Below are 16,856 nucleotides of genomic sequence, written 5' to 3' on the forward strand. Positions count from 1 at the left end.
CGCCCTGCCCCGCCGGGAGCTCCTCGGATCGTGCTAAGGTAAACTGAGCCGCTCTCTCCTCAGGAACCACAGTTCCCGGCGGCGTGCTGCCCTCCGGACACCGGACGGCGAGGGCCCGGTTCTGGGAGGCACGCGAAGGCGGCCTTAGGCGGCAGTGTCCCCCTCCCCCCCCGCCGTCGAAGGCGTGCACCCCGCCGAGGGGGAGGGCGGGCTCGAGGCCGTCGGCCCCCACGCGGCGGGAACTCGAGGCCCCATTGGCCACACCGGAGGGCGTGCCGGGGACTCGTGCGCCAACGGTCCGGCCTCGGCGGCCGGGCGCTGCAGGAGGGGGCAGGGCGCAGCGAAGGCCCGGGGGATCGAGAACGGTGGGAGAGCCAGGCTCGGCGGGGCGAGGCCCAGGGCCCGGGCGGGCGATGGAGGAGGCGCTGCTGTCCACCCCCATCAACCCCAACAACTTCCCCGCCAAGCTGTGGCGGCTGGTGAACAGCCCTCGGTACCGCTCCATCCGCTGGGACGGCCGTGGCGAGGGGCTGCTTATCGACCAGCCGCTCTTCGAGGCCGAGCTGCTCAGCCCGCCGGGCCCCGGGGCCGGGGGCGCGGGGGGAGCGGGGAGCAGCGGCGGGGGCGGCGGCAGCGGCGTCGGAGCGGCCGGGGCCGAGCCCGAGCTCTTCAAAACCACCAACTTCACCAGCTTCATCCGGCAGCTCAACCTCTACGGCTTCCGCAAGGTGGTGCTGGGTGGGCCGGGGGCGGCGGGGCCCGGGCCCGGGCCTGGGGCTGGCGGGCCGGCGGGCGACGGGCCACTCCACCACTTCCACAGCCCGCACTTCCGCCGCGACCAGCCTCAGCTGCTCGTTCACCTCAAGAGGCTCACCAGCGCCAACAAGGCCAAGCTGGCGGCCGGACTGGAGGTGCCCTGTCGCCCGCCCAACCGCTTCCAGCGGCTCCTCATCACGTCAGCCTCTGCCTCGGCCTCAGCCTCCACCTCCCCGCTGCAGCATCAGGACCCGCCGCCCCAGCCCTCAGGGCCCCGGCCAGAGCAGCATGGTGAGTGTGTGCCACCTGGATCCTCGCTCTTCGTCAAGCACGTGGGCGGCAGGGAGCGAACGCCATTTCCGCCCAACTCCAGGACTAGGTCGCAGCACCTGCACTTGCGTCTCCTCCGGCAAGAGTCCGTAAGCATCCCCTGGTCTGTGTCTAGCTGCAAAAGACATACAGGCTTTGGGCTTGCTTTCCGCTCTTCTCCAAGAGTTAACTTACCTCCACCCCTAACCTCTTTAGCCATTTACCCCTATCTAGTCTCTCCACTGTGAACGGCTAGAATAAATAGTTATTTATGGAAGCAAGCACCAGATGGGAAAGGCCTCCATTGTCCAGCAGTCAGAAGAACAGGCACTCCACAGGTTTGGGCGAAGGAACAAAGTTGCCGTCAAGAAAACTTAGGGCATTGTTTACCCAACCAAGGGGAAAGGGAACAGGTCCCTTGAGTGGAAGTTTGTTCTTGAAGGGGCATACCACCTTCCACCTGTTGACACATCTAAGAAAACAGTGAAGTGTTAATGAAAACAGCCATATTTAAATTCCCAATGGCAAACAAGAGCGGTAGATACTGTCTCTGTATCTAAGGGGCAAGCTTTGTTCCAGTGTAGAGTCAGCCCGCTAATGCTTGAGATGTTATGGTTGGACAAACATAAAGCAAAACAGCTAAAAGACAGGACGAAAACCAGGTGCCGAGGCTTAGTTTAAAAGAATTTTAGAAGGCACACATATACAGTTTATTGATTCTTCATTATCCCTGGTCATTCAGGATGAGATTGGGATAAGGGAGAGTGTGTAAATATTCAGTGAAAAGCTCAGAGACCTTTGGTCACAGTTACTTCATGGACTTGATGCCTCTTGTTCTCTGTGGAGGCCGCGACAGACAGCTGTACCAAGGAGCAACAGGATACAGTAATAGGAATTTGGGATTTTTGTTTTTTCACCTTCTCATAGAAGAGTGATAGAAACATTTTCAGACTTTGAAGCATGGAAAAGCTTTAAAAGTACAAATAACACGATGGTCAGTTTAATCTAGGCCCAGCACTGAAGCAATTCTGCATTTGGAATTTGGAAGATAAGGGCCTAGGTTTTCTCTCTGTGGAGTTTAGAAGATAAGGAACTAGGTTAAAGTTCTAGTACCAAGCTGAGAAAATAACTGGCATGGGAATGTTCTAAAGGAATTCTAAAGGAATAGTGAGCTGTCTATGCACTGGTCCTTGATTTGGCTGGGGACTTGTGTGGAAGAAGACGTGGAAACAATCCTGTGGACTTTGTTCAGCAGAAACTCTGGCTTGGGTTGTCTGTTCATTTTGTTTTTCAAGTCTTATTTCTATAGGGCAGAGGGAGGGAAGACAGGGAAGTAACATTCTTCCAACAATTTCTCTTTACTCTTTCCCCCTCACCTGCCTTAAACCAGTGGTCTTCTTTTTGTTGGTGTTTAAAATTACATATATTTGCTTATCTGTATATATGTGCACACACATGCTCTTGAGGTGTGGCATGTGTGTAGCAGTCAAAAGACAACTCCTTAAGAGTCTGTTCTCCTCTACTAGGGTCAAACTGAAGACATCAGGCTTGGTGGCAAGCACCTTTACCCAATGAGCGCCTTTTTGTTATTCTATTTTTCCCATTGTATTAAAAAAGCCAGTATCCAACTTATTTGCAGTTTAAAGACTATCTGTTGAAAAGCTTCATGCTTTTATGTATGGAAAGTGTGTGTTTTCAGGCATCTCCTGTTTTTTTCCTGGTGTCAGGTACAGGAGGATGTTAGGATTGCTATAGGTAATTGTGTTACTGGTTCAGGTGTGATGTGATTCTCTTGTAGGTTCAGGAACACTGTTGCAGTTTGTTTCCTTCTATGTGCTAAGGACCTTGGCCCTTCTACTTTCTTCTCCTCCTCCTCCTCCTCCTCCTCCCCCCCTCCCTCCCTCCTCCTCCTCCTCCTCCTCCTCCTCCTCCTCCTCCTCCTCCTCTTCTTCTTCTTCTTTTTCTGTTCTAACTTTTGGGCACAAGATCTTGTTATGTAGTCTAGGCTGGTCTGGACTTTGCAGTCTTCCTGACTCAACCTCCCAAAAGCTGAGATTAAAGACATGTTCCACCTTGCCAGGCTTCCCTCACCCGAGTTTTACTCTACTTGAACTTCCTCAGTTACATGACTGCTGCTTCCTACCTTCCATATCCTCCGTAATTGTAGAGGAGTCTGTTTTAGGACCTAGCCTTCTTATTTAGATCCACTAAGTCAAGAATATACCTGATAAAAGTGTGAAGATTTTGTGTTTTTTACTTTTAGTTCACTTTTGTTATCTGGTTTTCACTGGCGATTTATAGTATTTGTTATAATGGTCAAATGAAGATTAAGTCTGGGAAGTAGATACATGTAGACACCACAGGCCTCTATGAGCAAAGTTGAGATTTTAATGGATGGTTAGTTTGTTTTCCTTTCCATAAAAGGAACAGAATCTTTAAAGACAAAAATCCATCATGCCCTGCATTTCCAAAATTCTGAGCTCAAACACTGTCAAATTTACCTTAAAGATATTTTGAAGACATGAATGTGATGGTTCAGAGAGAGCCCTATTAGCTAACCCTTAAAAGGAAAAAGAACTAACCTGGTTTTCGTCTTTAAGAAACAAATTAATAATGATCTCTCCCCCCTCCCCCAACTGCTTTTGGGGCTTTTTTAATTCTTTGACATTTTCATACAATGTATTTTTTAAATCATATTCATCCCTCTAACTCCTTCCAGATCTATTCCCACCAACTTTATGTCCTCTTATATACTGAGTCTAATTTATACTGCCCATGTACTCCTGGGTGTGGGGCCATCTGCTTAGAGCATGGTGCCCATGAGGGGCCACACCCTTAAGGAAACCATTGACTGTCAATAGCTCCTCCTCAGTGAGGAATGACCTGATCCTGACAATATTCTTTAATATCAGTATCTGAACTAGGTAATTGCCCATCACTCAGAGTTTATAATGGGAGAAGCAGAATTTATTTATTTTTTTAAGATTTATTTATTATGTATACAGTGTTCTGTCTGCAGGTACACCTGCATGCCAGAAGAGGACACCAGATCTTATTATAGATGGCTATGAGCCACCATGTATGTGGTTGCTGGGAATTGAACTCGGGACCTTTGGAAGAGCAGCCAGTGCTCTTAACCTCTGAGCCATCTCTCCAGCCCCAGAATTTATTTATTTTTTTAATTCAGATTAAAACTATGTTTTTGGAACCCAACTGGAGATTTAACAGCCTATCCCTGAAGAGTTCAGAAGGTTCAGTGAGCTGTAGGCAGCTTGTAGTTTTGGCATGTAAAAACATCCAAGGAGATAACAAGTAAGGGATGGGGTAGTTGGGAAACCCAGAAACAGGTGTTGTGAAAAGTATCAGTTCCTTAAGAAAAACCGGGATTGTCAGTGCTGAGTTCAAGGCATGTGAATGTAAGAAACTGGTAGGCAAGCAACATCACAAAAGCTGTTCTTTGTGCTTCAGAGGAAAGCTTGGGTTTTTTGTTTTGTTTTGATGTACTGGGCATTTAACCCAGAGCTTCCCACATGCTTCAGCAAGTACTCTGTTGCTGAGCCCTAGCCCCAGCCAAGCCAAGTTTTTAAGAGATCTATCATTTGAATACTTTCAGCCTTCTGAGTTAGCAATTGTTTTTTCTTCATTAGATAGAGTGCTTGGTTTCTCAGGTTCCGGAATTTGTGTTGTTAGAATTCATGCATCTATTTGTTTATTCTAGGTGCTAATGCTTTATTTGCCAAGGGAATTAATTGCCATGGAAATAGAATGGGAGATGTGTAATGTGTTGAATAGCTTATAATTTAATTATTTGACTGGGTAGATATTTGAGTGACATCTTTCAACATGTGGCCTAGCACTGAAGTCATACATGAATTAAATTTTACCTCTGTTTAATAAAGACTAGGTTAATAAAGTAATAAGATTAGTTTAAAAACATCTTGAAAGGAAATTGTGAACCACATACATAATCAATAGGTAATATTCTCTTTCTGAATAAATTAGTTTTTGTATTCAAGAATTACAAAGTAATTCTTGTAAATCTAGGCTATATTTATAGCTGTCCGTTTTTTCATTACATACTTTTGTCCTTTTTCTCGTTTTTCTCTCTAGTTAGATAAGAAAAAGCAAATACTTGTGGTCTCTGAGACCAGCTACCTGAAGATTTAATCAGTGCTTTCTGCGGCACATGTGCAAGTCAGTGTTTGAAGGCTGCTGGCACCTGGGAAGGGTCCTTACTAGAGACTAAAACAGACAAACAAAATGCAGGGCTTGCACTACAGCTCAGTCGGTTGAGTGCTTGCCTAAATATGCAAAGCTTGCAGTTTGATCCCCGATCCTAAAAAAAAAGAAAAACAAAAGCAAACAAAACAAAACAAAACAAAAACAAAAAAAACTCATGAAAGATTGCTTGATTGAAAAGATGAAGAAAACTAGATGAAAAATTTTAAGCCTGACTTCTAAAAGGATTTTTTTTTTCACTTGAAGCTGAGTGGCACATGCCTTTGATCCTACCACTCAGTTGCCTGAGGCAAGAAAATTGCTCCAACGCTTCAGGTTAGAACCTGGGTTATGTAGGTCAGGACAACATTGTAAGACTGTCCCAAAAAATTAACTATAAATGAATGTAAAATAAGTAAATAAAGGGACCAGTGAAGTGGCTCAGCAAATACAGGTGCTTCTTAATTCCATCCTCCAGAAGCCACACGGTGGAGGGGAGAACTAAGTCCTGAAAGTCAGCCTGACAGCCACATACTTGCTGTAGCAGGCATGCTCAAACAATAAGGAAATAATTAATCACTGCAGTGAAGAAGTAAACAACACAGTAACTGAAGAGGGGACAAAGGGCATGACGTCTCTTTGTGGGTCATGCTATGAATTCTTATTTATTACAACATTTGTGTGTGTAGTAGAGTGATAAATTCCTACTCATTAAAATTCCTAAATGGCTTGAAAGACTGCATGGGAAACAACTAGTTTTGATTTAATTTTGAGCTTAGAGGCTGGCCATTTTGCTTTTTTATGACAGTCATGTTGAGAATCAAGAGTTGGTTATTCTTTTAGTACTGTATTTTGAATTTGTTTTTGCCAAATTCAAAGTTCTGCTGTGTTAAAAACAGCTGGTAGGTGAACAGCTGCATGTTTTTGACTTTTGGTTTACTGTCTGATGGTGTATTGTAAAGTTTGTAAATGTGTTCTTCCTCTTTTATGCAGGACCAGTGGCTGTAGGACAATTTCACCGGTCATTCCGGCGAGATAATTTGTCTCCTTATTCCTACGTATCAACTTCATCCCACAACCACAGCACTTTCCCTCTGAAAGGTTTAGATCGTACCCCGATTCCTCCTAGAACATGGCAGAACTCCCTTGGAATGCACCCTGGACAAGTGGAGACGTCTCCCACTTTTTCAGATAAAGGGGTTCCATTTCCTGTACTGCAGAGATTTCCAACTGAGGTTACTTACACGCTGCAGCCCAGCGCCACATCTGTACACGTTCAACAAGGTCCTCAAACAATGGTCAGCTCCTCCCAAAAATATAGTAACTACACACCCTCAGCGCAGTACTCCCAAGCCTACTATCCAACAGGTAGGAGACATTCAAGTTTGCTGGCTTCTATAAAAGTAGTTTATAAGGACATTTATATTTTTATCGCATTTTAATCTTTGTGTGCTTAACAAATAGGAATATGCATTTTAAAAAATGTTAATGACTTCTTGACCAGATGTAATTTAAAACAATATATAATGGTTGGGGGCTGGAGAGATGGCTAAGTTATTAAGAAAGTATACTCTTACAGAGGACTCTCGCACCCTGTAAGTTCAGCCCCAGGGATGCAATGCCTCTGGCCTTCACTAGCACCTGCATTCACATGCACATACCTCACCCTTCACATACATCTAATTAAAAATAAATCTTACATATAGAATACATATAGAAAGTTTCATTTGTTCTTAAGAATTTTGAGAATCTGTTACCACATAAAAGTGTGTATTTTCAGTGAAATGAAAATTCTGTGTCCTCAAAGTATGTTCTGGTTCTGAAATTAAGTTCTAGTGCCCTAGAACCTTACTTTTATTTGACCTTTGTTGCAATGTTTATTTCAATTTGTTTTTAAGATGTATTTTTTTAATTTCACAAATGAAATTACCTCATAATCAAATCTTTTTAGTATTTCAGTAATGAAGCTTAGCAAGAGCACATAGTCTTTGAAAATTAAATCCTTAAAGTGTGAGGGATAGTCGAGCCTTGCACTAGTCCCTCCAGCCAGCTAAAGACTAAGGGGTAACAGGCAGGAAACTGCAACCAGAGCTGTGACCTCCAAGGATCCTGAGGACAGGCTGGAGATCCCAGGACACTTGGGAATCCTTCCAGGAGTTAACACTGCTTTTGTGTCTTAAAAAAAAATAATAGTGTCTTCAGACACCCTTTTTCAAGATAATATTATTTCATTCCAACTACGTTCTGTTTCGTGGTAACACGGTAGCAGTGGTGTGTGTCTCATGTGTGCTTCCAGGCTTGTCCAGTGTTTTCACGTCACGACAAAGGTCAGCTCAATAGGCATACAGTCAACTTACACAAATTCCCGGAGTGTTTAAGTAAGTTTATGATTTTGTGTTGGGCATTATTCACAACTATCCTTGGTTGCATGTGGCCTGTGGCCATGGGTTGGACAACCTGCAAAGTGAGGCAATAGACAGAGATGAGGGTCAAAGCTTTCAGAGAAGAGCAGAAAGAGGAAAGGGGACATTCCTTTATGAATTAGGGACCTAGGAGTGTTAATTTTTGTCAGTTTTTCAGATCTAGAAAGAACCTCTGAAAGGTGTTGGCTAGGCTGTTCTCCCAGGGAAGATTTAACAAAGTAAGAAAAAGGAATAGGAACTAGAAAAGGAATTAAATAATCTGTTGCCATTTAAAAGTTATGGGTGTGTTGACTGTTGTGTTTGTGATGTTATTGCTTTCTGACTGTTAGCATCTAAATGTGTGGTGGTGTTATGACTGACTCCTTACCTGATACAAATTTCAAAGACACATCACTCTGTTCTCACTAAGCATCTAAGTTGAAATCAACTGTGGGAGTTCAGAGCCAGTCTGCCTCTCCTAATGGAGCTGAGAATGAAAACGGGAGTAAATATGATTTAATATATTTAATTATCTTGCCTATTAGTAAAAACTGAAAGATTTACATGGTCTGAAGAGAAACCAGAGTATCATTTTACCTATTAGAAAAAATTAAAACTTACAATCTTATATAGAAAATTATTAAGCTCTAATATTTTCCAGATTTGCAGCTGCTACGTTGAAGAAAAAACATCTGTGTAATCTTTAAAAAGTAGAAGATGGCTAAATTCATGTTTATAAGTTATTTATCTTAAATATAGCAAGAAATAGGTTTTTGTTACTGGTGGGTTAAATCCAATATTCTTTCTTTTAAAGATGTGATTTATTTACTTTATAACAGTAGTTATCTTTAACAACTAGATCATATACTTTAGTAATATACTTACTTATAAACATGAATGAACTTGCTATTATTCATCCACTGATTGTATAAATTTAATCCTGTATTTTAATAAACAAATTAGTTATTACTAGCTAAATTATTTTGCCTGCATTCTGTATATGACTAGGAAATATCTGTAGGCAGATAGTATACATATTGTGAGTTTTGGCTTTTTGTTTGTATGTTTTGTTTTTTGAGACAGGGTTTCTCTGTGTAGCCCTGGCTGTCCTGGAACTAGCTCTGTAGACCAGGCTGACCTCCAACTAACAGAGATCTGTGTGCCTCTGCTTCCCAGTGCCGGGATTCAAGGTGTACTTCACCATGTCCAGTCTCTCTATGTAGTCTTGGCTGTCCTAGAACTCACTCTGTAGACTACCTTCTTTTTGAACTCATAGAGATCTGCCTGCCTCTGCCTCCTGAGTGCTTGAGCTAAAGGCGTGCACCACCACACCCAGCCCTGTCTTTCTTAAATTTGTTATATTATATATAATCAAAATAACTCCTTAGTCTCCTCTTTCACCAATAATATTTCTCTTTTCTTAAAGCACTTAGGACTCAAAAGCTTCTTGTCAGTCTCGAGACAGGTCTTAGCAGTTAAGAGCACTGGCTGCTCTTGAAGAGGACTTGGGTTCAGTTCCCAGCTCCCACATAGTGGTTCACAAGCATCTGTAACTGCAGTTCTAGAGGCCCTGATACTCTGTTCTGAGCTCCACAGTCACCAAGCATGCACATAGTCACAGACAGACATGCAGCAAAATAGTCATCCACATTAAGATAAATAAACCTAAAAATTTTTAGAAAAGCTTCTTAGGAGTTGAAATTTGGATGGTATAGGGAAAGGTAGAAATGTACCCTGACCTTTCCAGTTTGGAGTCTTGGAGGCTTTTCTATGGGTCTGTTAGACACGGTGGTTTGAGTATTATATCCCTGCAATCTTAAGGAACAGATGACTATAATCTGCAAGTTTTTTTAACTGGAAAATCTACTTGGAGTTTGCAGCAATTTTCATTAAGATTTTTAGTTCTACATTCTATGAGAACCACTTATATACTGTTAGAAAGTGTTCCAAAGAGTTAATACTACTTATTCTTTGGAGAAATAGTACTGGTTAAATTATTGATTTGGAATATTATTAAAAAATCAAGCCAGGATGGTAGTTCACACATTTAATCCCAACATAGGCATGGGGATTTGAGTTTGAGGCCAGCCTGGTCTATAGAGTAGGTTCCAGGACAGCCAGGGCTACATAGAAAAGCTCTGTCTTAAAAAACCAAAGCCAAAACAAACAAACAGATAAAACTCTTTATTTCGTTTGATTATGAACTTGTAACTCTTGTCTGTAAGCGTTCAAGGTAAGAATGTGGAAGGAGACATTTTTAAAAGAACAAGAAGGGAGTGGGACTGTAGCTTAGTGATGGAACTCACCTTAACATGCATGAGGCCCTGGTGCCCACCCCAGCACTGAAGAGCAGCAAAAAGAAGCAGAGTAAGAGCTACTGTTGTTTGGGGTAGTTTATATCATATTGTGTTGTTTGAATTTTGTTTTGTCATCATTTAAGATGGATAATTTTGAGATGACTATAGTTTCTCAGATTATGAGAATAAAACAAATGTCATCATAGCTTCTACACTTGATCTTAGCCAAAAGGCTGAGAAGTGCTTGTGACGGCTCCTAGTACATGAAATAAGTGGAACTACTGTGCACTTCTGAAGATACAGATAGAGTTGTGTTGAATAGAAGGTATCTGTTCTGGAAGAGAGAATGCTAGAAAAAATACTGTGCAATTGCTTAATTCTACCAAAGAGGGTGCAGGGTACAAAATACCAAGCAATAGAGCCAGCATTTAGTAAGAAACTGTTAACAGCATTATGAACAGCCTTCTCAAAGTTAAGTCAGCTTGTTAATACTGAAAAGCAAGACAATCCCTACTACATTTGTGTAGGTCAGAAAAAGTGACTAACTGAAATAGCGATCATATTTCAGTCTCTTCAAAACAAACTCTTGTTATCTAAGATTCAGATAAAATTTTAATAGAAAACACTAAACGTCATCTGAACATTAGTTGTAAGGTGCTGGAGACATGGTTTCAGTTAGACACATTGGCTGTTCTTGCAGATGACTTGGGTTTGGTTCCCAGCTGCCACATAATGGCTCACAGTAATTTATAACTCCAATTCCAGGAGTTCTAGTGCCCTTTTCTGGCTTCTATGGGCCGGGGGTTGGGGGGAGCTAGGTGCTTTTAGCCCTCATGCTCAGGAGGCCCTCAGTTCAAGCCCAGCCTGATCTACATAGTAAATTCCAGGACAACCAGGGCTATATAATAAGACTATTTCAAAATAAAATATTTAGGGTAAAAGATGATGACAAAGTACTTGGATTCATCTTCTTTTAATAGTACTACCAAAATTTGAATTTTATTTCATAAATGATTAATTTCTCTAGTAAAGCTAACTAAAACCAGGAACTTAAAAAAAAAAAATGCCATCAGGCCAACTAACAAAATGATCATCATGCCAGACAGTGGTGGTGTACACCTTAAATCCCAGCACTCAGGAGGCACAGGCAGTTGGACCTCTGAATTCAAGGCCAGCCTGCTCTACACAGCTAGTTCTAGGACAGCCAGGGCTACACGGAACCCTGATTCAAAAAAACAAAACGATCATCAGAGTGACGTTTTTACATTTGCCCCTCCTTTGAAACACTAATTTTTCTTGCCTATCTTGTTCACACTTTGAAATTCATAATCCTTCAAAGACAAAGTGTTTTATCTGCTTTAGTTAATTCTGTCTAGAATCAACTATCTAGCCCCCTGTTATTTTCAGTGTGATACTATAATCTCCCACTTATGTAGAAAAACTTCATTTTAAGCCTTTTAATTTTATTCATTTTTACTATGTATTTGAATATATTTTATTCATACATCCATATTTATGAAGTCCTGCATTAAGGATTTTTTTTCCTTGACTAACATGCTAAATTGACTCAAGATCAACTTTACCTTCTTTTCAAAGTTATTTTTTATTTTCTGTGTGCATGCATGTGGCATTTGTGTATGTGTTCAAATGTGTTGTGGGCATGTGCACATCCACATGGAGGCAGAGGTTGATGCTGGGTGTTTCCTTGACCGCTCTCCACTTTATTTTCTGAGGCAGGGTCTCTCCATGGGTTGGCTAGCACAGCTAGTCATCCTGCCCAGGCGACCCTCTGTTTCTTTTCTGTGGGTACTGAAGATCCACTCTCTGGCTTTCATGCACATGTTCAGAGTGCTCTACCCACTGAGCCTTCTCGTCAGCCCCAAAGTTACATTTTAAAGGTCAGAGTAGCAATTCATTTTGTAGATGGAGAAACTGAGGTACAGCTAGTCTGTGGCAGATTGGTGCAGAAGCCCATCCAGCCTGACTCAGCACTTCCACAGAAGACAGTTAGCTCTCCTCGGCTGGGGCAGACAAAGATGCTGGTGGGGAGCTGCCCTCCTGTGCTGCTGGCCATCAGGGTGGATGTGGGTTACTAACTCATTCTGTCCCAGCAAAGGGGACATCCTCCAGATGCTGGAGTGAGAAGGCCTAACTGGGAGCTCTGGGTAGTGTGGCTGCTTTTAATGTGTCTCAGTATCCTCTCCTCCTAGCATAGTCCTTGATTATAATGGACCTTGGCAAACATGCTGTTGAGTAGAGTGGACAAGTTCTAGCCCCAGCTTTTCATTTAGACATCTGATGGCCTTTAGTGGGTTATCATATTTCCCAATTTTTTATAGTATAAGGAAGCCATAATTGTTTGGGCCAGAAACTGAATACTATCCATGAACAGGTTTTATAAAAATTAAAACACTACTTACATGAAAAGGATAAAATACTTTAGCCGGTACAGTAGTACACACCTGTAGTCTCAGCAGTTGAGATGTAGAGGCAGTAAGTTCAGAAGTTCAGCCTGGGCTGCTACATGAGACACTGTCTCAAAAAGCAAACACACACACACACACACACACACACACACACACACACAGGATAAGAGCTACAGAAATGGTTCCGTCAGTAAAGTGCTCACCCTGCAAGCATGAAGACCTGAGTGTTGACACCCAGCACCCACATAAAATGAGCCAGTGGTGTCTGCCTGCATTCCTAACACTGGGAAGCAGAGGTGGGAGGGACCCTAGGGTTTGGTGTCGAGGCAGGTTAGCTGAAGCCCTGAGCTCCAGCCTCAGGGAAAGAGCCCCTCAAAAACTGAGGTAAAAAGTAATTGACCTGACCTCTAAACACAGACACACTAAAATATTTTCAAATGCAGTCTTTTAAATGAGGCTAGTAAGTAATACTATAAGGGCTAAGTAATTTGTATAAATATATGCTTTGGGGGCTGGAGAGATGGCTGAGAGTTGGTTTGTAACTGCCTGTAACTCCAGCTGCAGGGGACCCAGTGTTCCCTACTGGCCTCAGTGGGCACCTGCACTCATACAGACAAACCCACATGAAGCTATAAGCATAGTTAAAATAAAATCTTGAACTCTAAGACACAGGGAGCTGGAGAGATGGCTTATCGGTTAAGAGCACTTTAAGAGGTCCTGAGTTCAAGTCTCAGGAAGCACAGGGTGTCTCACAGCCATCTACAATGTGACCCAATTCCCTATTGGCGTGCAGGTGCACATGCAGGTAGAGCACTCAGCACTCATATGCATACAAATAAATCTATATATATATGATAAAATAGTTGAATATTTTTATTTAAAAATATCATTTATTAAATTGGTCCTCAGGCAAAAATGTTGCTAACCCATCATCATTATTATCATTATTATTTGAAATGGTCTCTTGCTTTGAGGCTCTGACTGGCCTGGAGCTCACAGAGGTCTGCCTGTGTCTGCCTCCCAAGTGCTGGTATTAAAGGCTCTTGTTTTTTAAAGCCCTTTTTTGGGGGAGAGGTGGGATTCTTGTTTAGTATTTGGGTGGAACCTAGGGTTCTGCACATGCTAGATAAGCACTCTATAATTTAGAAATTTTGCTTACCTTCAAAACTTTGGTTTTTAGGTTTTCCGTCCTTCATGATGTACAGAAACAGAGTGGAGGTACACATTTTCCCATTGTTGTTACTGTGCCTAGATAGGACAGTGCTTATGGAAGAGAGGGACTTGTCATCAGGAAACAAGCGAAACATGCCATCTTTAGAATAGCACATATATAATCAAACTTTAACTCTTTTCTGTGACTTTTTACGTTCACCATTACCATTATGCATTCCCAGAACATTTTCATCGTCCTAATTAAAAAAAAAAAAAGTACCTATTAGATGCTAACTCCCGCTCACTCTTAGCTCTAGGCAGCCTGCCCTCCTTCCTGTTTGTGAATTTGACTATTAGGGATACTTCATATAAGTTGAACTATATAATATTTAATGTATAAATTGCTCTGCACAGTTCATTTTCACTAACTCACAGTATTATGAATTATTCACTAAATTCACGATCTTCACTAAATCACCATTTCTATGTTAACATGATCTAAATGAGACTGTACTTATCTAAGCCAGTCTCTTTTTTTCTAGTCCTTGGCAGTCACTAATTTTCTACAAATATAACTGCCTAGGACCTTCATATAAATAGTCACATAATAGTTACCCTTTTGTTACTGGCATATTTCATTCATCATATCTTAAAGTTTCATCCACTTTGTAGTACATGTGTCAAAGATGAATAAAAATTATACAACATGTATTATATTTACATTTATCCATTTGTCTATTTAAGGATTCCAGATTGCTTTCACTTTTGTAGACTATTGTACTATGAACATGGGTATAGAATGTTTTGTTTTGTTTTTGAGACAGGATATTGCCATGTATCCCAGGTTGGCCTTTAACTCAAAGTTCTCCCTCCTGAGCTTCCTGAGTGTTGAGAGTCCAGCCTTGTGTCACAATGCCCAACTTAAAAATATACTTTTTCAGGCCAGGTGGCACATGCTTTTAATTCCAGCACTCAGGAATCAGAGGCAGGCAGATTGGTGAGTTCAAGGCCAGTGTGGTCTACTGAGTGAGTTCCAGGACAGCCAGGGCTCCATAGAGTAACCCTGTCTTAAAAAACAAACAAAAACATCATATTTACCCTCTCACTTACTTGGGCAAAAGGTGCACTTCAACTCATGATGGAGTTATGCCAGTATGTTCTGTAGCCCCATCAAAAGTTGAAGGTTTTTAAAAAATGATTTAATAACCTAACATTCAAAATATTCAGAGTTGAATAGTAGGGCATTGTAGGGTATCAGATGCTGGGAACTGGGGCTCTCTGCTGCTGCCCAGCTTCTCAGGAGTGATGAGCTAAGGAACAGAAGTTTCCATATGTGGTTTATACCGAATGCATATCATCTTTACACTATTGCAAAGTTGAAAGACTGTAAAGGACTGTATTCCTGGGGGACTTTTTCTTTACAACGAATCAGATATTAGAGCTTTAGTTGCTATAGTAACTTAATCTTGAAATTAAATACATTATTAACTCTGCTGTTTCTTCTGAGCATTTATGTGACTGGACATTTTCTCATGATTAACACTGTGCTGCCCTGGAGTAGATTCAAATCTGAAACATACGTTTGAATTATTTCTACAGGATAAAGTGCAAAAGTGTTTTCATCATGTATAGTGAGGGCAATGATTTTCAGTAGGACTGAAATTTTATTTTATTATTGAGAAACATTTAAATGCCCTCTACTCTTAAATTTGCATATGATGTGGATTCTGGTTTGTTATCTAAACTTTTTCTTTTTGGTATTTTGGTTTGGTTTTTGTTTGTTTGTTTTTTGTTTGGTTTTGTTTTTGTTTGTTTGTTTCAAGACTATGTTTCGCTCTATAGCCCTGGCTGTCCTAGAACTCACTCTCACTTTGTTTGTAGACCAGGATGGTCTTGAACTCAAAGATCTGCCTGTCTCTTCTCCCAAGTGCTGGGATTAAAGGCGTGCACCACCATGCCCTGCCTACACTTTTTCTTATACACAAAGAATGTCCTAAGTGAGCACTGCCTTAGGAAGACAAAGCAAGGTCTTTATACAGAAGAATGTGTCCGAGGACACAATGTCAACTTGGTTTTATAACGTTATTGGTTTCATAATGCACAGTACATTAATTTTTCACATATTAAGCGCTAACTTGGATTTTGGCACCTAGATTTTCCTGTTCTACATGCCAGCTGATAATAGCACATGCTCTTCTTGTTGCCTGGACAAAGTGGGGCTGCACTGGCCGGCAGGAGACGTTGGAGGGCGGAACTTCAAAGGCTTTCCTTTGTGCTCCGTTTCTCACCTCCTGCTGGACACTTTAAATTAGCATTCATGGTTTGCTGTCTTCTTATACACTAAGAGCTAGGGGCATATTGTACTTTTATTCCTTCAACAAATTTATTTTAGAAAACATTTTAACAGCTATTCATAATATTTAAGCAGCAGAGTCATACTACTGAAATCTCAGAAAAATAAATGTAGTCCTTGCATTGGCTCATTTGTAATGAAGCGTTGCTTTCAGTGCAATGAGGAAACAAAAACCTGCAGCTGCTGACTAGGTCTTTTCTGCCACTAGGGGGCTAGATTTTCCTTAGTAATAACTGAAGGGAAAGTCCTTTGTTCCCAGTTTTGACAGCGATCCCTCTGAGTTAGCTATTGTATGCACTTTATTTCCCAGCATATTTATTCTCTCAGGAACAGTACAAGTTAGCCCATTCGAGACTACCCAGCCTTGTTATTTTTGGCAAATTTCTTACTGTCTCTAAGTTTTAGTGTACTTATTTTTAAAAGTAATGTTAATCGGATTGCCATTTGATATCAATGCATATGGAGCATCTGCCATTGTGTCTGAAGCAGGGTAGGCATTCAGTATGTATCATATGATGTTTAGGCCAAAGTTGTGATGATGCATGTAACTGATTCTCATTCATTCTGGAGAGTCTTTCTCTGGAAAAGAGCTCAGTCTATTAAGACTGGATCCGTAAGTATAACTTTCCAGTGCACAGCTCAATCTGTTTATGGTGTCCTAACCACAAAGAAAAGGCTTTGAAAATATTTTTTTGAGTTTGCTTCCTAGTATTATACAAATTTTAATTAAAATATTAGCTGATATTTATTGATTGCTGTCATTGCTATTCTGTTTTGTGCATACTAGCTCATTATATTCCTTGAAACAACCATACTAACTAAGTATGTTCTGTTATTATCCATGTTTTAATTGAATATAAACATTGAGACCTGAAGTAATTAACCATACTCAGATTTATAAAATATTGATTATGGAGCCAGCTATAAAGCCAGGCAGGCCAAA

The 16,856-nt window shown here is 41.4% G+C and overlaps 1 protein-coding gene across 1 annotated transcript in view; it reads left to right on the plus strand.

Moving 5' to 3' along the window:
• Positions 1 to 413: 413 nt before the first annotated feature.
• Hsf5 (heat shock transcription factor 5) overlaps positions 414 to 16,856 on the plus strand; it is a 42,827-nt gene continuing 26,384 nt past the window's right edge. The window contains exons 1-2 of the mRNA XM_055620622.1: positions 414 to 1,047; positions 6,277 to 6,651. Of these exons, the coding sequence (XP_055476597.1) occupies positions 414 to 1,047; positions 6,277 to 6,651 (1,009 nt within the window). The remainder of the gene's footprint in view (positions 1,048 to 6,276; positions 6,652 to 16,856) is intronic.

The sequence above is a fragment of the Psammomys obesus genome, unplaced genomic scaffold (genome assembly GCF_907164565.1).
Source record: "Psammomys obesus unplaced genomic scaffold, mPsaObe1.curated_primary_1811, whole genome shotgun sequence".
NCBI classification, from domain to species: domain Eukaryota; kingdom Metazoa; phylum Chordata; class Mammalia; order Rodentia; family Muridae; genus Psammomys; species Psammomys obesus.